The following is a 24,728-nucleotide window of genomic DNA, read 5'->3' as shown; positions in this document are numbered from 1 at the left end:
TGAACATGTCATGTAGTTTTGTTTCTCATTCACACAATGTTTCACTGGCTTATAAGTCATGCCAGAGTCCATTGGAAACTAAAAGAATAGTTAGAAAAGATCCTGTTCTCCTACTAAGGGCTATAATGTGAATCTAGAATCAGAGAATGGTTAGGGTCGGAAAGGACCTTAAGAACATCTGCTTCCAACCCCCTCTAGTTCCAACTTGAACCACGCATTTACAACTACAGCACATGCACTTCTGTGATGCAACAAAGAGATACAACACACGCATCCACAGCTTTGTAGAGCCATCTGTTTTCTTCAGTTCCATTTTGCTATCCCCGTACAACACCTATAGTCTTGCTTCACTTCCACTCCCCCTCGACAAACAGCTGAGATGGAAGCATTCCTTGTACCAACATGACAGCACATGGGAGATTTACCTGATGGGAGCTGACTCATCCCCTTTATCGAGCCAGTCCTGCGGTGGGATTATGTACATGCACCAGAGGCCCCAGTTATAGCCGTGGGCTGCGTTGGCGTATTGCTGCACTTCGAAAGTGTTGTACTTGATATTGTCAATTGCTGGTAGGATGATCCGCTTCCGATCTTCTTTGATGCGGGTAAGTGCAGGTTCCACCCTGAGAACAATAAAACCAGCAAAATCTTTTACAGCCATCCAGTAATCCCAGGCCCCCTTTGCAGTCTGATAACACAAAGTTCTCTAATACAGACAGCAGTAATCCAGCCAGCCAGCAGCCCGTAACACAGCGGGATGGAACACGGGTCATCATCATACACTGAAGAGGCTGGAGACTGGTGTGAGATACTTCACATAGCAACAGCATGTGAGTTATTCCTTTTATGAAGCTATCCCGGAGTTGAGCACCACAAATTTTTACCGAACGCTTGTTCTGTCAGTTCATTTTGCAATGGACGAGTGTTTAGAAACAATACCACCAAGAGTAACTAAACGGTTTGCTAATGGCTACACCACCAGGATACCAGGTAGCCATTAAATACCTGCTCTTCCTGACAAGGCCTGAAGAACAAAACCCACGCCAGGGACTGAATGAATCTGAAGGTTACTCAAAGGTTTTAATCTTGTTTCCTAAGGGCTGACCCCATCAGATCTAGTCTGAATGACAAGCGTGGCTGCATTCTGCCTTCTAAAACCTCTTTGGTGATGAGAAGATTTCAATTGCCAGATGGTGCAAAAGCAGTGAACTGCAGGAAACATGCCATCATTTCAAAAGGCTTTAAAACAGCGATGTGCTTTCAAGAAGCTACATCCCAAAGTGTTTCAGGAAAGTAAAAAGCTTCAGTGCAAACATTCATTTCTGACCAAGGTAGTCTGAGGTTGCTATGAATTTACAGAGAAACTGATCCAAAGAGGTAGCAGACTTACATAAGGGTGGAAAGCACTTCTCAAAGCAGCATTAGAAACAGCCGCTGGTTCACTCCTTTGTAGCTGTTTTCCCTTGAAAAAACCTTTGAAGATTTTGCAAAGCTCTCACATGTATCTTTTAGGGAATGGTGGTTTGCCATGATTCACAGAGGTAGCAGGACTCCAACACTGATCTTTTCTCTTTTGTTGGTGGTTAAAAGGCAACTGTTACTTCCTCCTTCCAAGTTTGTTACCTCCTATTTTGTTTGTTATATTTAGTTTGTGTAGGCCAACAGAAAGTTACAAGTATGAAATTAACTCAACCTGTTTTTAGTCTTCATCATCCAATCTCTTCTGTAAGACAGCAGTTTCTCTGTATTTGAATACAGCCAAACTATTTGTCTTTTGCATACACAGACTCCATGTTGCTTACATGAGGTTGTGCACTGCTTGCTTTCCCTTCTTTTTGCCCCTCCTGTTTCTGTAAAAATACAAGTAGGTTCAGTGAAATCCCTGAGTACTGATGATGAGCTACTTACTGCAAATAAACCATCAGAAACCAATGCCGTAAGAGCATATTTGACAGAAAGACATGGTACCACAGCATTTCATTTGGAGAGAAACTGAAGAGAGTTAAACCAATTCTATTTAGAATCCTCCAGAAGAATGGCATTTATCAGCTGGATGCCAGTAACACCGAGCATGGAAGTTTTAATGAAAAGGATGATGGGAAGAGAAGAATGACATTGCAAGTTGCAGAAATTCCCCCCCCTGGCCAAGAAGGTTATGAAAGAGATGCTCATCTCGGATGCAAATATATTGTTTGGTTACTCTACTTGATTTACTCTGGGAATAAATCAATGCATCGCTCATGACTGGAATAGCCTGAGGTCTCTCTTACTACTGCCTGCCACCTGCAGCTTGGCGCAGTACTTCTGCTGCCAAAGCGCAACCCTCAAGGTATCAAAGACCTCCACAGAAGCATGAATGTGCATCAGCCCAGAGGATGCACAGTCGCTTCAGCTCAGGCATTTAAAGAACTGCACTCCAGACTCAAAAGAGATTTGTTTGTTTGTTTCCTGTGGGAGAGACAAGAACCAACTGAGGTTCAGGACAGTGCAGTACATGATTCAGAATGCCAGTGTGTATCATCCTGAGGCCACACTCATACACTCACATGAAGAACCAATGTGACCTGCCAAATCAGGATAAGGCACTTCCGTCAATAATACAAGATTATATTTATGAGATTAACTGTTTTAAAAGCCAGTGGGTGGATGGCAGAAAAACTCTTGCAAATCCAATAAAGCAGAGAAGAATGCAGAAAAACTAAATCTGCTTTGTTCTTTCCATACTGTTATCTCTGTTTATCAGCCCAGAGAAAATACAGCAGAACAATGGAGAAGTCAGCCAGACACCCCTCTCCCATCGGGAACCAGGTGCCTCCATGCATGACTGTTGTAACCCCTGTGCTTAACATCAGCAGGAGGCTCTCCCACACCCTTCTGGCCTCTGAAACAAAGGCTTTCAAAATAGCAAACAATGGGTATAGATGTCACTAATGAAAAGCCACTAATGGTTTTACTCTAAGAATCCTCCTCTCTGTGATTGTGGAGCATTTGCAGCAGAAGCTTCATTACAGAGCTGACTCCCTTGCAAACCAAACGGCATCTTGGGAAGTCACCCACTTCTGAAGCCCCTGAGCACTGCTTCAGCAGATCTGGTGCAGTGGGCAGGTCACAGAGCAGGAGGATTACATTCTCCAGTGAGATCTGGTGCACATCACAGGACAAAGTTGCACCCAGTGACTCCCATAACATGCACAGAATTATTATGTTTGGGTCTGCAAAGCAGGAAAACTGACTGCATGCCTTCTGAAGCAGGAATCTGTAAATGGGTTTCCTTTGTAAGAATCAAATTGTCATTCTTATGCATTACCATCTGATTCTCAAATGTCTTTGACAAGCAAAGAGAGACTGGGAACTATTTCCATCTCTCTTGGTTATACTTCTTTAGTCACCATATCCTCAAGTCCTCAATTACTGAGATGCTTATGTTGATACAAAGCAAGACTGTTTAACCATCACACTTTATCCTGAAGTTTCCATTTCTTTCTACAATTCCTCCTCAGGTGCTCATTTTGCAAGTATTTTCCTTTGAAGGGTAGATTAAGACTGTGTAATGAAAAAACCTGAAAGAGATATAGATTTCTTCTCCCTTAATGTCACATGTCTGCAATAGACACCCCACATCCAAGGTAATTGCCTCAAACTTTCATTCTCAGAGAGAGAGGCAGAGGTTGGCACTTTTATAATAAGATGCTTCTCATAATAATGTAGACACTGAAAATAGGTGAGATTAATAATGTTCCAGAGGACCTGATTTTGAATACAAAGGGAATTTAGCCTGCTACTTTGCAAGGCAGCTTAAAATCAGATTGCTGAAAGTGTTCCTCCAATAATGGTTTGGGAAAGAATGTGAAGAAAATATTTAGCAGCCACTCTGAATTTTCAGCCCTCAATCATATTTGTGATTGTGTTCATCTGCCTTGTGTCTTGGAACTGCTAATCTGGGTCCTTATTTTCTTCATTACAAGAAGAATCCATTCCCTGTGCTGGTGCTGCTGTCACACCAGCCATCACCAAACCATTCCTGTCACTCTATGGTTGACTGAATTCTTGTCTTTTTCCAGTTGCATGGCTTACATTTCTTACCACCTGACTTGGTGTTTTGCATCTGAATGTCACAAGGAGGGATCTCTGGAGTGAACTACAGCAGGCAGATCAAAATACACAAGGAAATTTCATTAATCTCTATCAATCTATTAACTTGAAACCTCAGATTTTGAACTTTTGCAAAATCGGAGGTGTCTAGAAGCTGTCCATGTGATGGAAATTCTGTTTCAGTCCCCTGCACTCAAGAAATACAAATGTTGAATATATTACTACTTCAGTAAGTGCCGACAGCTCTACCCTCAGGTTACAGAAGTAAAATGCCATGGCAAGGTTGTGCAGTGACTTGGTATGAAAGCAACTGCTGGAACTTCCTTTTCTCCTTTTCCCTCTTTTCACCCAGTGGAGGTGACTTTCTTTCTCTGTATCCACATGTGAAAACCTCATCCCCGCAGGTATTAGGAACAGTAAAGGTTCAGTATCTGGATAGACTGCAGCAATGTCCAGAATATGCTCGCACCCACAAGTAAGGGAGCAGGCTCTGAGTCACAAATGGAAAGAGACAATCTAGTGCAGAGGTGTTCCCCGTTACTCAGCACAACTCAGAGTGGAGGGCCTGTTAATGAAGCATTTTACACTGAGAGGTTTCACACCTTGTCTTGCCTGATCAGGGACAGCAGAAACAGCAATGGGGCATTCAGACCCAAGCACCAGCTCATCGCAGTGAGATCCACAGGAACATTCAGATCCCAGGTTCTGCCCATGCCCTCTGCACCACTGACACTGCTCGTGCTCTGTTCTCCTGCCTGCCAAGATCCCTAGGCAATGGCCAATGAAGGACTATAAGCTTGAACAGGAATGGGTAATGAACTGTGCTTGCATTGCTTATCTTAGGTAATCCATGAGGTACAAGGGGTTCTTTATTGCTATTCATTGCTAGCAAAATCCAGCCTTGGAGTAGTTCTGTTAGGCTCAATAGACTTACACAGTGTCTTTGTCTCTGTAAGCTGAGCTGCACATTCACCAAATCCTTTGTCAACATGGTGGGTAATTCTGGCTTTGTCTAATTGCTTCAGGTTTTTCAAAGGATTATGATTAAATCATTCCTAGTAATTTCTATTTTTTTCAATACTAATTTTAAGCTGCTCCATTATTATGCAGATTTACCCAAGCTCTTTATAGACACCAGTGTTCCTTCCCATTTGGGTTTGGTTTTTTCCCTTTTCTTGCTTTTTCCACTGTGCATCTGCAGAAGTCAGGTGCTCCTGGCAGCTCCAGGACTAGAAGTGGAGGAGATTGCTGAAGTCCAAGTATGTTCAACATGCTGTGCTGATGAGCTGCCGTGAGTTGTTTGAGTATTTCCTTTTCCACATGGCCACTGCTGGCAGCGAGGCAGGACTCTGCCTGATTAGGTACAGACGTGAATTTTGACATCCATCTCTGTTTTTCACAGATGCAAAAATATCAGGTTCCTAGCCTGTATGTGAGTCAACATATTTTATGGGCATAGAGCAGCATATATTGTTAACAAGTTATTTACTGAAGCAAGAAGAAAAATTCTCCCAGGCATATTCATAGACATGATGTATTTCAGCACACTAAATATAATGAAAAGATTCAGCTTTATAGGTAGTGGATCACATCATCCAGTTCTTTGTTCCACCTAATAAAATCCAAGCAGACAATTCAGGACATAAGAAGTTCCTCCCCTCTGTCCTCTCTAAAAGTATGTATCTGTCAGTGTCCTCCTCTCACTCTGCATAGATTTCTGGTGAATGGCTAAAGCCAGAAAAGAAAGGACAATAAATTTAGTTCTCTTATAGACTCCACTAGACTAAAGGGTAATTTCCATTTAGGTTTTATTTATCTGGAGCAGCTCCAGAAATGCAGTAACACACGGCTGAAGTCTCATCCCCAGGACTTGGCCCTGTGGTTAGGAGTGCTTGGTTGAAGCTACACAGTGCATACTGCTGTCCATGGTTTTGGTGGGCTTCCCACAGGCACAAGGATGCGCTGGGAGGAACATCCACAGCGGGTGCCTTGGTGACTGCTCCTAACGGGGAGCTAGTGGAAGGAAGCTCTGATCAGATGCAAGTTTACAACAAAAGATATGTCAATCTGTCAGACTGTGGAGCAGATCCATAAACACAGCCCGTGTATTTCATGCATTTAATGCTTTTGCCTACCAGTGGGTCAGTTTCTGGATTAACACTGGATTTTCCAGAGGTGTTGAGCACCCATGAGTTCAGTGGGAGCTCCAGCAATGCCAGTACTGTGGGCCTCAAAGAACAAGTACTCCCAAGATAAAGAATAGGAAAAGAGTATAGAATAAGCCTGTAAGAAGATCTGAGAGCAAAGGCGGGGTCATACTGTGATCACACGGGCTTCTCTAATCCCACTGTAAGTCTACCTCTGAACATATATGCATTCTGTATTTAATTCTGGGCCAACCCAGAGCAGCTCAAACTCCACGGGAAACCACAGCAAACAGAAATTGTCTGTTGTCTTACATCCTTATCAGGCAGTCGGAGTGCTCATACCAGCAAGGAACTCTGGTTCTTCACAATGCTGAAAAGAACAGCATCTTCCAGATGAAAAATAGATAATCCAAGTTACACATAAGCTCCTCACACACATGATTATATAATGCACCCCTATGTACAAACACCTGCTGACTTCAAGCAGACTTTTAGAAAAGCACGACATAGGAATAAACACACAGGACCTAAGAGAAACCACACACGTGCTGCAGGCCAGATCCTCTGCTCCCAATGCTCCTGCTTCAACGGACTTCACAGCTTCAGGGATGCTTTGCTAACACGCGTCATCTGAGGTTCAGACCCAGAATACTTTTCAGTTCTTAATCAGAATGGCTGTCCTACAGCTTGTTAACACCTCCTATCCCTCCTCCCACACAAATGTCACTTGTCCTGAATTTGTTCAAAAGTACAAATTTCCTAACTGACAGGAGCTGCACTGGAAAGTGTCTCTCTCAAATTCTGCCCTGTCCAAGCGGGTACCCAAATACCCTGACTTGTGGGTTCTTTTGAGATAAACCTTTTCTTCCTCTTCACCATCACTATTAAAATTTTTACTTCAATAAAAAATGAAGACATAATATTAAAAAACAATTTTTTTGCTCCATTTCACAAATCAGATTTTTTTTTTTTTTTCCCCTTGCAAAGACTTAAGGAAGAGTCCTCATAAGATGTATATGAAAGACAACATGGTCTCATCTTCTAGATTTTATGGCTCAGTGGGTTTAACACTGCATTTTAGTCTGGCTGTACCACTGTCAGGTACCACAAAGTAAAAACTTAACACAGAAATGTAAGAATAAAACCTGTGTAATCTGAGAGTTTATCCTGCATGTGTTTTTACACACTACCTCACATTTCACTGATGATACACATTCATCAGACGCAGACAAGCAGATCTACTGACATTCATAATTCTTCACTGAGGCCAATGGAGGAGTATTTAATGCAGGATGCTTTTCCTGTAAATAAGTGTTCCAAGAACTGAAAAAAAAAGCCCTAAATTTCATACTCCCTTTCTTGGTCTCTAAGAGGAGAGAGAAATTCCCATCTGTTCTACCTGACATCTCTATCAGCATTCCTGTTTTCCAGGGGAGGTTTCAGACCTGCAGCCCCAGCCAGAATGGAGAGAATGCAGCATGAACGCCTGCTGGAGAGTTAAAGATCAGCTCTTAGGCTGCCAAATCTGAATAGCTCTTTTCTGCACCACTGAAAAGCAATGAGGACGCTTCAGTGAACACTCTAGGTTGTTTAGGTAGATGAATAGTCAAAGTTGCTTTTCTGGCATGTCCTTTTGTATGTACGCTGGCACTGTCCCACGAAGCTGAAAGGCGCACATGGCTTATGTTGCACACTTCTCTCTCCACTCAGATAATATTAGCTCACTTTTTGTATCTAAAACGTGTATTGCATTAAATTACCAAGTGGATTGATCCTAAGTGATGGTAGAGGCTTTTCACGAGAAAAAACTCCCTCAATAAACACATGTACTTTTCTTTGCATTTGCATAAGTAAAACTTCCAGGTCAAACTTACCACGGTTCCTGGCATGCTGTAATGAGCCATGTCCTGAGCAGGAGGGATAGGCTGAACCCTCCGGGGGGAGAGACTGCACAGGAGAAGGAGTGCAAACGTAATTTCACTTGAGCACTTCTCTCACTAGAAGGAGAGAACCATCCAAAGAGCCACCTGAGCTTGAACAGGGATGCGTGGAGTTTGCTGCTTGCAGAGTTTGGCTTGTTAACAGGAAAACATTAACAAGGAGCTTTCCCATAACCATGTCTGTGTTACAGAGTACTTGGGATAATCAAAGTCAGTAGAAGAATAGGAGGAAATCAACTTCCTTTTTCCTTTAACACATCTTCTTGAGAATCCGTTGTTAACAGCCACAACAGCAAATGGCACCACATACTGCAGTATAAAATAAGAGCTGCAAAGTACTATCCACAGACCTGGGGATCTTGATCTTTAGCTCTTCTTAGTTCATTAAAATACCAGTTTTCTATATTTATAAAGCACTGCCAACTTCAGGGATAATGCATAACGATGGGATGTGTGTGGCACAATCTGATGGATACTCAGTATTTCAGGTCCCCTTTCTCATGTCGGGCTGTCTCTGTCTCTCTGGTCTATTGAAATCTTACGATTAAATCCTCTTACTCCACTGCTTCCTTACTGATACTCCCCCTTTGTCTGGCAAAATTTTAATTACTATGGTACTGCATAACTCCACTCAGTGTTCTGATACTACCACTGTGATAGGAGCAAAAGCAATTCCTAAGATAGGATGCAAGTATAATACTCCATCATTATGTCTTCTTTATGGCTCCTAGTACCCTCTTTATGGCTGCTAATATACTGTGGTCTCTGTCTTTCTCTTACTGATTTCTGCTCTCCTCCACTAAATGTGTCCTTTTCCTTACTCAGAGATATAACACCCCATCTCTGCTATCTCTCTTTCCTGCTCCCAGATATAATGTAGTGAAGTTCTCTTCCCCTTGTCAAGTTATTCTTTCCCATCTCTCAAAGACAGGAGTCTATATAATGCTCTACATCTTCTGCAACACAATTAGCAGCCGGGAGGCAACGGTCTGTACTCAGTGTTACTGTGTGTTGCTTAAAGCACAGTGGGTGGACCTAATACAAAAGTAAGAGCAGGAACACTGAAATCTTCAGAAGACCGAAGGGAAAACTGAATTAACAAGCTTAAATATACCCCCAGAGGGGAATGCACAGGAGCTTTTCATACCTATTGGTTCTGCTGGGTTGCTAACTCCTCCTGACATTAAGTACAGTTAAAACCAGACATGGTTCTACTGCAGGGCAGGTAGAATTTTACATGTGAACTGTACTCATACATTATCATGTAATTTTAACTTAAAATTCCATTTGAGAATCAATAGTACTGGCCTCTCAGTCCTCTCCACTTCTGCTCTCACAGCAGCAGTATCGGTTCATGTTATCAGAAGCCTTAAGGGGAACAGGTCAGTAGAAAATCTCTGCTCTGCGCTACATTTCAACACCTGAGAGGCAAAAAAGCAGCAATTAAGCACAACAAAATAAATAATTCAATAGTTAATTTGACCTGCCAGGTTGTGGAGTATTTCTTTATAATCTACCAGATTGTATTTTAGTTTACAAGAAGTGTCCCTAGAGAGTAATGCTGTGAAAGCCCATAAAACGCCATAAAGCAGTGAAAGGCAAAGGGTCACTCACAAACGGGGCAACTATTATTTAAAGAAGAGGGTTTTTTGATGTCAGTGTCCTGCGTATTTCATGAGAAACTGATTAAGTCCTTCGATGATTCTTTATGAATTAATCTGCCAACTGCTTAGGCAGGTAAAGCAGCCATAGATTGGAAGACTGAAATTGCACTGCTGGTACTTGAATTTTAGATGGAACACAAACCAAACAGAAAGCTAATGCTCTGTTCTGTGGTAAAGGAATTGGCTTCTTTTTAATTGCCTCACAAATAACCCATAGACAGCTTTGAGTGGGAGCAATCCATGTGGCCTCTGAAGACATGAATATACATTGAGAACAGGGGAAATATTAATGCAAGATGAGACTTAATAGGAGAACAGAACAGCAGTACTTTAGCAAGATACTGCCGCATTACTACTGCGTTTATAGGGTTATGGAGTAGGGGTAATGTTAACCTGGTGGGAAAAAAGAAAGCTCTCCAGATGGAAGGATTTCCAGCCCTCCTAGTAAAAGACGAGATGGAAATTGAGATGACAGGCACTGCATGTGCACAGGTGGACAGAACTGAAACTAGGGGGACACAAGCAGAACAAGGTATGAGATGGCTGTCAGAGGTGGAGGGGAACAACAGCAGCAACACAAGAAGGGAACTCTGAGCCTCCACATATGGCTCTGAAACAAAGGGATCTGCAATGCTTCCAGGGAACGTTTGCTATTCTCATTCATCCTGTGTGGCTACTCCAGAAGCCAAGTGGTCTCACAGCAGCTTCACAGACTGCACTGAGACTTCAACGCACTTGTTGAAAGCAGAGTACACCAGGGAGGATGCAATAAATGCAAATGCTCTTACCTCTGACATGCACACACTGTTATTTACTGAGTAGTCTAGCATTCTGCCATGCTGATCTCAACCATTTCTGATCCTGATGCAAAGCAGTGAGGTTTAAGAAACTCCAGACCAACCTAAAAGCCACAATAAACCCCCTTTCATCCTTACTGACACCACTGCCTAGCTTCTCTGGGCAGATTACATCAGTAAGATCTCCATGTCTGTACAGAAGTGGTAATAAAATCCTCTGCAAGGGTCAGAAAACCTTAGCTTGGGCAGGAGAAGCACTGGAACAGCACCCTCAGCACACTCCCCCCCTCCCTGATCCTGTCCAATAGCTGATGTTACACTGCATGAACAGTTGCAATGATCTGAAATATCTAGCTTTAAAAGTAAATAAATAAATTAAACCAGCTCTTAAGCTTCCAGAAAATTACTACAACTGCTATTATGGACTTTCATAGTCCTGGGGGAAAAAACTCACGGTGAACATAAACCAGCTGCACTACAAGACTTATTTTATTGCATCTTCCATTTTATCAAGATATTCATGAAAATACAAAAATAAACACTCTCCTCCTCTGCAATTAAGTTTATCTCTGGTTGTAAGTACAGCTATTTTTAGTTTTAATTTGGGGATATCTCCCAGAACTGCAGAGCATAATCAGCTCCACCATAACCCTGCATCATCAGCATCAAAGACAAGTCTATCTTTGGAAAATACACATTTTACACACTGAAGGTCCCAGCAGCCCTTTTCCAGCTGACAATGCACACCAGTTGCTCCAGTCCCGACTTCCAGTAATGCCAAACATCGGCCACTAAGTGGTGCTACAAAGATTTACTCCAGCTGCAGATCTGGCCCATTAAGCCCAAAACTGCACTTGGCGCAGCTGATACTGCTCCCTTGAGAAACAAAGGGGATGAGGAAAGGCGTGCTCATTTCAAGCCCCATTAAAAATGCAGGAAATAATTCAATGTTTCCCTCAAATGAAATGCAAAGAAAATTTATGAGGAAATCAGACTGGTATTCAAGTTTCTAAGAAGGAATTGTAGAAAATGACAAGAGATTAAAAAAAAAAGAGTAACTTGCAAGCATGCATCTGCCACCAGCCCAGAGCCTCTTTAATGGTGTCTCCCCATTTGACTGCTTTGGAGGTTTTGGATTCACTGCAGTTTATACTACTTCTCTCTCCACTGAGCTGTACCAGAGCAGGCACAACAGCCTCCCTATGGATCTTGCAGCCACTGCAAAAGATTGTCAGAAATGCTGCAATAATCAAGATCATTATTCAGAAGTAATTGCTAATGTGATAACAGCAGCCTACAGCCTCATCCCTACAGTTATTCAGCTTTCCTGTTGCTGAGCAAATCTCTTTCACAGCCTTTGAGATAAAGAGCATGGTGCAACAGTAATGCTCTCCCTGTGGGAACAGCCAACAACTTACCAGCCAATGTTGAACTCAACGTGAGCATCAAAGAACCCAACAACAGGAGATGTTGCTGCTTTCCAGCCTTGGATTCTGGCTCGAATCAGCCCTTCTCGTTTGTTATTGCGCACTATTTTCACCAGCCCTGGGTATCTTTTATTGACATACTGGTCCAGATTAAATTTTAGCTCAACTGCAAGACAAAAAAGCCCAAATAAATATTCAGAATGAGAAAAGCCCTGAAACATTATGTTTTACTTTCATTTATTCTGCAGCCGAAAGGGAAAGACATCCTGAACTATTCCTAAGCACTTAGTCTCACCGATGCAAACCAAGTACCACAGCTGTGGCATGGACTAGTGCCAGGGGGCTCAGCTCAGAGAGACCTGCACAGGTTTAATCTCAGAGATTTGAGTATTGTTTTGAAGGGGTATTTTGTATAAATATCATTCAAGGATCACTATTTTAACTCTCTGATTATTTGCATTAGGGTACAACTGGCCTCTGGAAGAGCAATTCTGACCTTATGGCACTGTAACGGTCTGCAATTTTTTACGGTCTGGTGGTTTGTTTTTCTGATTTATGCTATTCATTAAGAGTTTGAAAAATAACCTCAATGGATTTTGGGTCAAGACCTAATTCAGCTCACAATTAATCTGCCTTCATTTTAAAGGTTTACCCTTAAATATAATTAAGACTCCTCAATACTAGGCATCTTCCGCATTGAGCTAAATGGATATTGAAGATTTCAAATAGACTTCTCTTTTGTTCATTTTCAGGCATTCAACCACAGATGGAGCAGAACTCATTCACTCCTTTATTCAGCTTAATTTCAACAGGCTTATGAACGGGTGAATTACCAAAATGCTCTATTTTTTTAAATCAATCTAGTTTGGTAATTCATTTACACAGCAGCTTATTCATAATGAGGCTTTTACTCAAATATATTTATTAGGAAAACTAGTAGAAGCTTCCAGGACATTAGAAACCTCATCCTTCTGATCTATATTACACAGTAGAAACATTATCAGTGAAATCAAAGACCTCATAAATCTCCAGCTATCTAGAAGAATGACAGAGAAAAGCCATATAAGAGTTCACGGAGAAACAGTGTGTCCAATTCTCCTCTGTATCAGACTGACTCAAACACTTTGCAATCTCACATAATTACTCCATAGGTTACACTGCTGTAACCAAAAGCAGAACTGGACAAAAAAATTCTTAAACCTGTAGGTTTGGGATTTTATTTTTGTTTGGCACTTATTTTTAGTGATTTGTTCTCTCAACCCTCCTTTCTCTTTGGGGATCTGGAAGAGAAATGGCAACTTCAAACTGAATGATTTAAAGCTGTTCATCTGTGGAGGAATTGCTAAACTTGAGCCTTATTTTAATAAATATGATTTGAAAAGACACATCAGTTGCAGAAGCGTAAGGTATAACAAGTTAAATCACAACAACACTGCTAGTCACTGTATCCTGAAAGTTCTTCAAACCTTCCCGACCTGTGAAATGAGTTGATCAGCACCCTTATGCTCCCCAATATTTTGATTTTTGGGTGCTGTGACAGAAGCCCTGTTTTCACATTAATGACTGAGGTAGCCTGAAATAGGCATGTACTTTGTGCCCATTCTGTTTCATTCTCATAGTCTTAATTTACTCCCTAGCTCAAAATTGAAGAATCTGTTGCTGCACTTTTTCTTGGAAGCAGAATTTAAACTTTTAGTCTATTACTGATGATATTCCTCTGGATCTGAAAATGTAAGTGTCATTTCTAGATGAAGATTCCCCATACAAATGCCATTCATCCTGTGAAGATTCCAATGAAATCAGCAGGGTTTATCCACATCATGATTACTTGTTATACAAATAGTTCGTATTTACTCACAACTTTGTGTAAATGGCTCAATCAACCTTCTCATCAACAAACTCTTGTAAATTCTACTGACTTCAATAAGAGGTATGTTAATTTACACCATCTTGTGAGCTCGCCTGTTAGCCATAAATCAGTGTTGCATGTATGACCTTCCTCCGCCGGCTGTTTAAATGCAGAATGACTCAATGCTGCCGCACCCCAACATTAAAGAAGGAAAGGCATTTCAGCAAGTAGTGACCAAACTCCGTTTGGATCCCATTAACCACACAGTATTTACAGAAGAAGTTGCTTGTGCTCACCATTGTCACTGTTGTCATCCACCAGAATGATCTCCTTGAGCAAGTGTGATGGCGTGTGATTCACAACGCTGTGCACAGAGCGCAAGATGACAGACAGTGCCTCATTTACAAATATAAAGACCACAGAGATCTGGGGCAGGTCGTTTAGGTAGGTCATCTGTTTGCATCTGGGGAGAAGAAAGAAGTGTTAACCAAGCAGCCACTGGGAGGTAAAACAGACTGAAGAGTGTCTTCTCCTCATCACTGTCCAGCATTTAGGGACTTGCCGGCTTTGTTCTTTCTAACCCCAAAGATGGATGTACTAAAGCTCAATAGAAGCAACATAGCTAGAAGCAGCAGCCTCAGTGAAAATCAAAGTGTCTGCATGCACACAGACTTGCAGCAGCTCTCATTCTCTGGAAGGTTAAAAGCATCTCTTGGAAACCAAAGGAATACCAGCGAGTTTGCTAGGAAACAATCTGGAGCAAGCCCACAACACCACAGCCTATCTGTGCTCCCAGGAGCACCATCAGAAGGTCTGCTCTTAACTCATAATTAGAGCTCATGCTTTTAAAACCAGGACCCGCTCAAGCAACTTTTGCGTTTGCCCACACAAAGAGCACTCGCCACCTTTCCCATTCTGCAGTTTGTGCAGCAGAACAAAGGCAGGATGTTTGTTGTACAGACACACACTTGCCCCAATATTTGCAAAGCGGATCTGCTCCATCTGAGATGTCACCCTGGTAGGTACCTACATCCCGAGAGTCACAATTTGTTTTTGCACTTGCTCACTGATGCATACATGTTGCAATACACTATTATGAGTAGAAAAATGGAGGCCTGGAGAAGTTACACAGCACAGAGCAGAGCCTCTGCTCCCAAGCCCCCAGCCCATTTCCCCCGTAACACCACACTGCCTTATTTAATAGAATTCTCTCCCACTAGCTAAGATACTAACTTTAAAAACGTGTTCTCACAGTCAAAATCCATCCAGAATTACCATAGCAATTACTGAACCTGCTCTCTGAAACACTGCTAATGATATCACAGGAAATGACTTTTCCTGCTCTTATCAAACTTTCTGACCTCTTTCTCATTACTTTGGCATAACAATCCCTTTCCCCCCCCACTGTTGGCAGTCAGGGGCATGAGGAAGGTGACAAACGCTTGACTGGTGGGTAACCTCTGGAAATCAGTTATGAATTCTAGCAATTATCCATAATTCCTATTCAGCCCAACTCTATTTGCTCAGAGACTCAAGTACCTGTCACTCAGTGTTACCCCAGCTACTTGCTGGGGGCCAGTACCATACAGAGGACCACTGTGTAGAACTTCTGGGTAAGCAGCATTCTTTTACAGTCTAAAAATAAACCTGGAACAAGGACAGAGATTTCCAGGAGGTGAATGCTCTGTCACCACCTCCTTTTTGAATGCGATTTTCCTCTTGACCACACCAACACATCAAAGAAGTCCATCAGAAATATGTCACTAGCAGGAAAGAGCCATCGGTTAGAAACATGGACCTTGCAAGGTTTCCCTTGATGAGGGGCGTCTTTGATCTGATAGCTATTTGCTTCAGAGCTTTACTTGTATCAGCAGGACACAGCAAATTGCCTATCAGTAAATCAGACTGGTACCCAAGGAGTGGGTGCATTGCTTGAAGTGAGGCAGAGGAGGGATCCCACCCCAGGTCATGCATCCTGGTGGGGTCCTGCATCAGCACTCAGAGCTAGCACAACACAAGGAAACCTAAGCAACCATGCAGCCAAAGTCTGGAAACAGCAAGGCAGAGGAGGAGGAAGTACAGCAAGAATGAGAGTGCAGTCAAAGCAGCAGCTGCAATGTGGAGGAACAAGCAATCAAAGAAAACAAAGGATGAACACAAATGTCAGAGGCATCTGGGGAAGGACCAAAGTATTCTGCCTAGGAAAAGACAGGGAAGCACTGAAATAGTACAGGACTCAGTGGATTAGGCTGTGCTTCCTTTATCTTCTGATTGCAAACTTTTGCTGAACTCTTCTGGAGTAAGAGGTATTTGTTTTATTGGTGAGTGAACTGAAAGACCTGTGCACCCAGCCACTTGCTCCTGTCCAGACAGAAAGGTTGAGTGGAACTGATATCCAAGGCTTTTCCTCCACCCTCCCACTTAGGTTCTGAGATTTCTAACTCAAACTTTAAAACCAGCAGACCTAAACCAGAACCTCCACTTTTGATTTACTTCTTTGTCACACTAAAACAATGCATTATTATCCTGACTCCATGTTCTCACTGGTTCACAAGACTTCCCAAGCCTTGGTTCTCAATGCTGACTTACAATGATTGTAGTTAGGCTTTAGATAAAAGGCTGTTTTGAAATTGTTATCCCACCTAGGTTAAGACATTCCTATCACTTCTCATTGCAACCTCCCTTCTGTCAGTTGTCCCCTTTCCCTGTTAGCAAGACATAGCTGAAAAACTGCATTCTGTCTGCATTTGGTAAGAGCACTTCAACCATTACATATTAGAATACCTTGGGTAACTCTGCTGCAAGAGGAACACCTAAATGGGCAAAGGCCAACCTCAGGATTTAGCAGGGGTTTAAAAGCTGTCATATTTTTATTTATCACAGCAAGGATGAAGAGCAGCAAAAGCAGTCGCCCGGCTGAGCACACGTTTCAAAGTACAGCAGTGATTTAGGAGTTTATTTCCTGCAGACTTCCAGTCAACCTTGAACTCCCAGCTCCTCAAGTCACTTCAGAAAATGAGATGGATGTGCTGAAGTAGTCAGGAGAAAGTATTGGTCCACTGTCAAACACTTCTGATGATGTCTGAGAGCACGAGCAACCCCAGTCAAGGGGCCTTTCCTTAAAAGTGACTGGGTGCTTAAGTGCTTTGCTGGATTGCTGCCCAAGTACTTCCCAATGTATTCTGTAATTAGATACCAGCTGCAGCAATTTACAGTTAATACTTCCTTCATTCCAAGAAACTCTAACCAGCTACTGACACTCTGAGGCAAACAGTGACATCAGCAAGTCACACGCAAGAACTCACCATCAAAGCACAACCACCTTTGCTTGGGCAGATGCTGACAACAGACCAAGTGCACTGCAGTGGGACATTCAGTCCCTGTGCCTGTATGTAAGGCTGAGAAAGTCAGAAGTGTCAGGAGGACACATTAAGTCCTCTGTGGCACAGCCCTTGATCTTGGCCCTGAAGCATGGCAGCAGGAATAAGTTCATTCCAGAGAAGTTCCAGGAAAAATGTAAGGCTAGAATAAGCCTACTGACTTAATAAGGCATAGAGCATCCTCTCAGAAAATGGATGGTGCAGCAGCCTGAAGAGAGAGGGAGACCATCAGGCAAGAAACCAATGAGCTAATGATAGAGGAGCTTAACACAAGACTAGTCACTTTTAGTCATTCTTTTGAGAAGCAAAGTAATCAGGAGGTGAAGACATCAAACCGTATGAAAATGTGCCCAGGTGTTTAAGGCAGACCGTCTTGGGGGGCAGAGGCACCAGCACTATACCCAGCACCCTGCCAGGAAGGGAGCTGGGTACCATCAGGCTCTCCACTTCCCTGCACTAGGTCTGATCACATTATGAGCTGTGGCAACCGGGAGGAAGTTCAATTACATTAACTGATAGCTGAAACTTGGCCTCATTAACACCTGCCTAACACTTCTGAGTTCAGGAAGAATTTAGAGCATACATTTGACCTCTGTGGTAACTAACGATGGCCTAAGCTGGCCAGGCATAGCTCACATTTAATATTACTCTGAATCTACATTAGTATTATGAACTGTCACCAGGTCTCACAGTGTATAACCAGCAAAGAACTTCAGGCCTGCATGAGAAGCAGGCAGATGCTCTCTCTACAGGCAGAGGGGTCTGCTGCAGAGAAACACACCACTGGATGCATCTAGGATTACTGATTCCAGCAAAGGCTGATGATGCCAGAGCTAATCATTTCCAAGGACCAGCTGAGGATGGATAAGACCTGATATGTGAAACAGCCCTTCAGGCACCTTTCATGCAACATGCCAAGCATCAAACCTGCGGCATCCGGCTGCTGTCTTGGGAAGAGTCTTTGAGCGCTCTTGCTCTGTATTTGCTACTGAAGATCTTGGCTGGCAACCCAGAGGTATTTCCTTTGTTCGCGAGTGAGACCTTGATGTCAGATCATTTTTCTCTATCCTGGAGATGATTTTCACTCTCTTTCCCTTGCATTGAACCAGTTCCTTAAATGAACATCTCCCAACCAGCCCCCTGAGCCTAACTGCAAGCACTGTCTATGCAGGCATATGAAGGAAAACAGGAAAGGCACTTCAGCTGGCAGACTAGAACCTTGGGAAAAATACCAACACACAAAAAAGGTCAAAGGTTAGAAACTGGGGCACTGAGAAAACAAAAGCTTCTCAGATGCACATGAGCCTGCTCATGGCAGCCCTGTGAGCTGGTAGGGAATAAAGGAAGGGAGTTTTCTTTGTCTGAACCTTCATTCCTCGATAGATGTATTTACTCTATTTGTGTCTGATCCAGCAGAAACCTGGAAGTCCTCTATTTATCAGAGCTGGGCTTATAGTCCATTTGAGTTGCACTGTTTTTTTTGTGGAGGACTGACACTACAGCCATGTGGGTAGTTCAGTGCATTACCAGGGGAAAAAAAACATCTTTCCTGCTCTCTTTCTGCCTTCTCTCTTGTCTGCATAGCTGCTAAGCTCCCAAAATTAGTTTTGCTTGAAGTCCTTAATCTACCGAGTTTGGAAATGGATTAGGAAATGCATTTAGAGATTCCTGACAGCTTTGCCCTTCAGGAAAAAAATGCAAACAAAATTAAAGCTGCTTCATGAATCTTTAAAGTATTTAATACAAGATATTTTCAATTTTCAAATCAAGGTTTTCCCAATGAACCACTGGGATGGAGATGACCGTGGGTTTCTCTCCTTCACAAACCTCATGAAATCACCGGGCATGAAGAAACCTCTTCTGCAGCTCTAGCACAAAAAAAACCCAACATGCTTCATACCTTGAAAGCTGCAGAATGGCCTGTGATTGTGTTTTATAGCCACAGCAGGAGAATAGAGGTGAAACAGCACTTCCTTGGGTACATGATCAATGAAAGGACAAAGATAAATGCTAAAAGGATTATTGAATCCTTGCTTGTTAATGCTAACAAATAGTACTTTTAATCACCAGGCCAATGTATATTTTGAACCCAGTTAAATCAAAGGCTCAGAGTAATCTTATATACATGGTTACCTCTTAGTAGCTAAATGCTGCTGTGACTCCATAGGCACAGCCGATTTACAACAGCTGAATCACTACATCTAGCAGCCAGTTCAGTGCCTGACTTCTTTCCTCAGAAAACCACTGAGGCTTTGCAGCCAGTGCTGGATGTAATAGTAACTTTTCAGATGCAGAAAGGAACGCGCATTACGTTCTTATTCCACATTGGCACAATAGTGAACAGCGAAAATATGACAAGCTGGAAACATCTCCTTCCCTAGCACAGGATTCAACTGCTGACCAGTCCATGGCAAAAGCAATGACAGGCTCCAAAACTGATTAGCTTCATGGACCATCAATCTGTCAGACAGACAGCTCCAACTCCTTCCTAATTAATTCTCCTTTTCAATAGAAGGTGTTAACTGTATTATGCTGTAACATTCTCTTTCTATTAATGATGGATTTTTCTGCCCTACCCAAAAGGATAAAAAAACCCAAACAGTAAATTTGTGAGTTGAAGACTTACACTCACTAATAATATAAATACACCTGTGAACAAGAGAGCAGAGGTACAGAACACTGATGCTCTATGTATCCTGAGAGAAGCAGCCTGCTGTATTTTCAACTAAGGTAAAAAGAGAAGTGACAGTTGTTTTTAAAAAGCCTACAAACGGTGGTATCAGAAGATACCTTTAAAGCATGGCTATTTCTTCACAGTCTGTGTTGCTTTATGGAACACCTTCCGCTTTGATTTCTCACAGAGAATAAAAATCCACACCTTCCTTTGCCCTGAATTTATCTGGAGAAGTGCAGATGCAGGACACAGTGCAATTCTTGTTGGTGCTGTAGGCCTGGTAGTCTAGGCAGCTTCAAAAACCCATCAACACTGATGACCAAAGGATTTGCATGGGAATTCCCTTCCGTGAGTGACAGCTAAAGAAACTGGGGTAGTTCTCCCTCCACCTCTGCAAGTACTCTAACACTCCTGCTGGTATTTGGGCATTCAGCATTAACACTGACTTCCTGCATGCATTGATTTTTTGGGGGTCCTCAGCAAAAGAAAGCATTTGTCAAAGCAATGAAAGCCGATTTTGAGCTCTATTGCCTGATTCTTCTTGAAAGAACAAACAGAATGACAGGTCTGCAAAAATTAAATATGATGCCCAAGAAATGACTGCCCTTTCTACTGCTCCAGAGACCATCCTCATAGCGCGTGTTGTTTAAAACACCCCTCTGTCAGGACTTACAGCCTGTAAATGGTCAGCTTCCCTGAATAACTTCCAGCTGACCTCCGTTGCTCCCCTGGCCACGTTCCATGCAGCACGTCCCTGAAGCTGTATCTGAAGAAAAACTTAATGAAAATGAAGACACCTTCTCAACTGTTTCCGAGCACAAAGTGCCTGTTCCCGCTCCCACAGTGTTTCAGTGCTTCATATTAGAGTCAGGCTAAGTCAACTAAAATAATCTGTTCTCCAGCTTTTCTGGTGCTCAGTGCTGTTGACGGTCATTTTCTGGCTTATAATAAATTGAGATCTTAAACCTACTCCATACTGTGGAAATTCCAGCAGCATTTTTCACATGCCTCCTTGATACGTTATTCCTTATTTTGAATCCAAAAGTCTCAGAAACAAGTCACTCGCATTCATCAGGAAGACATCAGGCCAAATCCTTGTTTCTGCGCTAATCTCAAACACTTCCTGTATCAAGGAAAAGTGTCTTTTAATATCAAGTGGAAACAAATCACTGCAATACGCCATGAATTTACCAGCACACATCTGGTCCTAGGAGTTTCCCACATTCCCAGGCTGAACACAACTGGACCTCACTGCCTGTAGGATGTGCAGCATGAAGAACATCTGCAGCCTTCTGAAAATAAATCTCTTTTCTGCCTTAGAACTCTCTATTATCTGTTCTTCTTCCTATGTGTCCTGGGTTCAGCAGTAGCAGTCATTTTTCTCCTTCCCCAGGAAGTTGCAATAATACAGACATGGGACAAGTGTTTCTTGAGAACCAGACACACACGTCTGTCCCTTTTCCTTTGGTTTGAAATTCCAGGCCAGCACAACCATGGAATTTCTTTGCACAAAAACTCCAACACGTTCCTATCTTTTGGGTTTTTAACACACTTCCTGCTCTATTTGCCTTCATCCCTCCCTTCTCTATGACAGATTATTTTATGTGTATGGTAGAGAGCCCTGAAAACTGTCAATCAGTGACTGATAGCACAATACATGCACATAGTTATATATGCAGCACAAAGATGGCCCTCTTACATTTATGATTATTAGACTCTTCAAAAGTAGCTGCCATACACATAAAGTAAGAGGCCTTATATTTCAGTGAGCTACTTCTGGCTTTCCTCAGGCAAACAATACCAGAAACATGCCATCTTGTCTAATACTAATACTGATTTATACATATAAAAATGCTAAAACTACTTCTAATCACTTTCAGAACAATCCCTTGTAATAACAAGAAAAACGGCTGAAAGCTCATGCTCAGATCCTTCTGGAGTAAAAAGTCCTTTCCTTTCTTTGGTAGCTTAACTTGAGTCACTAATATGTTTTGAAACACCATCTGTAAGAATTTTCCACTCTAGCCCCTAGTGTGCCCATTCAAATCTGCCAGTGGCTGTATGCATCCTGCATCACAAAGCATTAGGCTGAGTGGAAATTAATGGAGAACCTGAAATCTGCTTTCAAATGCTCTTCAAAAATCCCCAAAGAAAACATATCTCCCATGCGACTTCATTTTTAATGATGCTGCACTTAAGTTGAAGGCAGAGCCCAACTAAATTCCAAGTGACGCGTATTCTGCCTGATTTTAGCTGGTTGAACACAAATGGCTTATTTAGATTTGTCAAGTGATTCTCAAGATGTCTGGAAGATCCTGGTCCCTGTTCTAATTGGATTTTTGATTTGCATCCTTTCAAAGTGAAAACTAGACAAGAATTGTCTTGAAAAAAATAAACAGAAACATGGTCTTGCAAAGCTCTGCTTTGAGACTGGAGAGCTCTTTGAACTTGATGTGAAGTGAAATATAAACATCAATAAACCCCATGAAGTGATACTAAATAGAGGCAAAACTAAAGGCATTTTGCCAATTCACAATAGCAGTGCTTTGACTCGGAGTTCTTACCTGCAAAATATACTTAGAAAACACTACCTTTTGTGCAACTTTTGAAGCTTAATTCTAGAAACCATGCTGTCTGTGGAGGAGAGAGAGTATACTTTCATCTCAGCTCTTCACCAGAACTAAAACCTCATCTTTCTAGTGAGGAAGGTTCAGAAAGAGCCATTCAAGAAGCCAACAAATATTTTCTAGGGTGCATTCACAGCATGATGCATCCCAAAAAGGATCTTTATGGCAAAGAATTAATCCCAGCATGTGTGCAGGTGTGAGAAGGTAACAGAGCAGGTATCCAGAAGTGGACTATCTATCTTAATGCCACCTTCTCTGAAATGTCTCTCTCACTGCACTCCAAGCCCATGCAAGATGTAAGGGAAAAACAGTGGAATGGATGAAATCAAAGGAATTGTATTCAATAAATAATGTATATGAGTAAACTCACCATTTGCACAGAACAGTTTGCTTCAAGTACCCTTGAAGCTATTTGTTATTCAGATAACAATATGTAAATACAGAAAGTTATTCTTGATTGTTAAAGATTTTACTGCAAGTATATTAAAACTTCAAGGTACTTCTGTTTAACGCTGGCTCTCTCAATCCCTCACAGCAGGACAGAGGCTGAGCATCACAGTGTTATCTAGAAATGGAGGGCAATGAAAAAGTTGTCAAAGTAACTGCTGCAGAGCTCTTCACAGATTTCATTACAGGTTTGCTGTACGCTGCAGTAAGGAGGAGGACAGAAGACCGCAATCATTTTCCATGATTACTTCAGCTAACAATGTTTTTTATGGTCTTGGGAGGACATACAACAACGTTTGGCAAACAACCCTTTCTTTAATGGGCTCCAGTGTATTTCACAAGAGACCAGCTTTAATCTCTGGTCAAATCCTGTTATGCAGCAGGATGTTTCTTTCCACCTATGTACAAATACAGGACAGTTGGAGGAGTAAACAAGCAAACAGAGGTCAGTCATAAACTGAATAAATCCATACCCTCACTGCCTGGCAAACCACAGTGAGAAGCTCTTAATTTTGCCTCGTCCCAGCAGTTGTAAGGCTGGTTGTAGCCCAGAAGGGTGATGTTTCCCCGGAAATCACAGCACATGGTGTGCTGAGCTGATGCAAAAGCTGATTTGACTAACCAGCAACAGCCTTGAAACGTTTAAACAGTAGTCACAGGGGTTTTTTTCTTGCTTTAAATGATCAATTTCTATCAGAGTGAAAACAGACCAAGTTTATGATGTGTGCGAAGAATTATGGTTCAAACAGAGCAGTGTTCCAAGAACAAATGCATAAAGAACACTGATTTAGCACTGAAAATAGGAGCATTAAATCCATGATGTTTAGATGCTTTATATGGGATTGAGCAGAGAGCCTGGTGGTAGCAGCCGCGTGTTTATAAAAGGCATGTCACCAAGTCAAGCAGAGAGGACAAATGAAGGTGCACGGGCCACATGTATTGCCCTCGCTAGACAGGGGGTAGGGAACTGCCTGACAAACTAAACCTCTTTAGCAGCAGATGATAAAGCACATCCAAAGATCTCAGCAAACTTTGGGTCAGGACCCTGCAGGATAAATCACTGGGCAAAACCAGTGTGGTGCGAACAAGTCAGATCCTCAAGCGCAGATGGGACTTTACTCCTCTTTGCATCTTTCCTTTGTTCTTTGCGTATTGTAACTACTTTATGAAATGTCCTGTTCGAGTAAAGCAGCTCAGCATCTCTTAACTTCACTGGGGTTACTCAGACACTTAAAACTAGGAACATATTTAAGTGCTTCATTGGACTGGAGCCTAATTACACTTTTATAGCTTCTGTTTAAATTAAAGGCCAGCTAGAGGTGAACAGCACAGTATTCAACAACTTCATGCATTCAGAAGTTACATGCTAACAACAGTTTCTTACCTCCTAATGATTTGGGGCGCTTTGGAAAACTCTTGCATTTTAATTTAATTCTGGTTACATTTAGAAATAAAAACATTTCCTAAAACTCCAGCCACATTTACTGTCTAGCACAGAGCTAGCATCTAGGGCACACACTTCATCGCAGCAAAACACTTCAACGTATGGGGGATTTTTACATTTTTGAGCTCTTACCCTAACTCAGAAAAACAGCTCAACATATGTTTTCTCTTCACTCAGGCTGACAGAAATCCGGCACACATCCTAGACCAGGCAAGGTGCTTCAGTGTGACTGTGAATGTG

General features: G+C 42.2%; 1 protein-coding gene across 5 annotated transcripts in view; it reads right to left on the bottom strand.

Annotated features, from left to right (window-relative positions):
* The window catches only part of GALNT9 (polypeptide N-acetylgalactosaminyltransferase 9), a 225,748-nt gene that overhangs the window by 72,571 nt on the left and 128,449 nt on the right, over positions 1 to 24,728 (bottom strand). For all 5 annotated transcript variants that reach the window (XM_057414838.1, XM_057414840.1, XM_057414839.1 and 2 more), the window contains 3 exons: positions 14,213 to 14,379; positions 12,059 to 12,233; positions 426 to 623 (listed from right to left, as the gene is read on the bottom strand). In XM_057414838.1, the coding sequence (XP_057270821.1) occupies positions 426 to 623; positions 12,059 to 12,233; positions 14,213 to 14,379 (540 nt within the window). The remainder of the gene's footprint in view (positions 1 to 425; positions 624 to 12,058; positions 12,234 to 14,212; positions 14,380 to 24,728) is intronic.

Source organism: Pezoporus wallicus, unplaced genomic scaffold (assembly GCF_028554395.1).
Source record: "Pezoporus wallicus isolate ANWC-B61680 ecotype Strahan unplaced genomic scaffold, APGP_CSIRO_Pwel_v1 contig_8047, whole genome shotgun sequence".
Taxonomy (NCBI): domain Eukaryota; kingdom Metazoa; phylum Chordata; class Aves; order Psittaciformes; family Psittacidae; genus Pezoporus; species Pezoporus wallicus.
The sequence above is the reverse complement of the archived record's forward strand: the minus strand, read 5'-3'. Positions and strand labels throughout refer to the sequence as shown.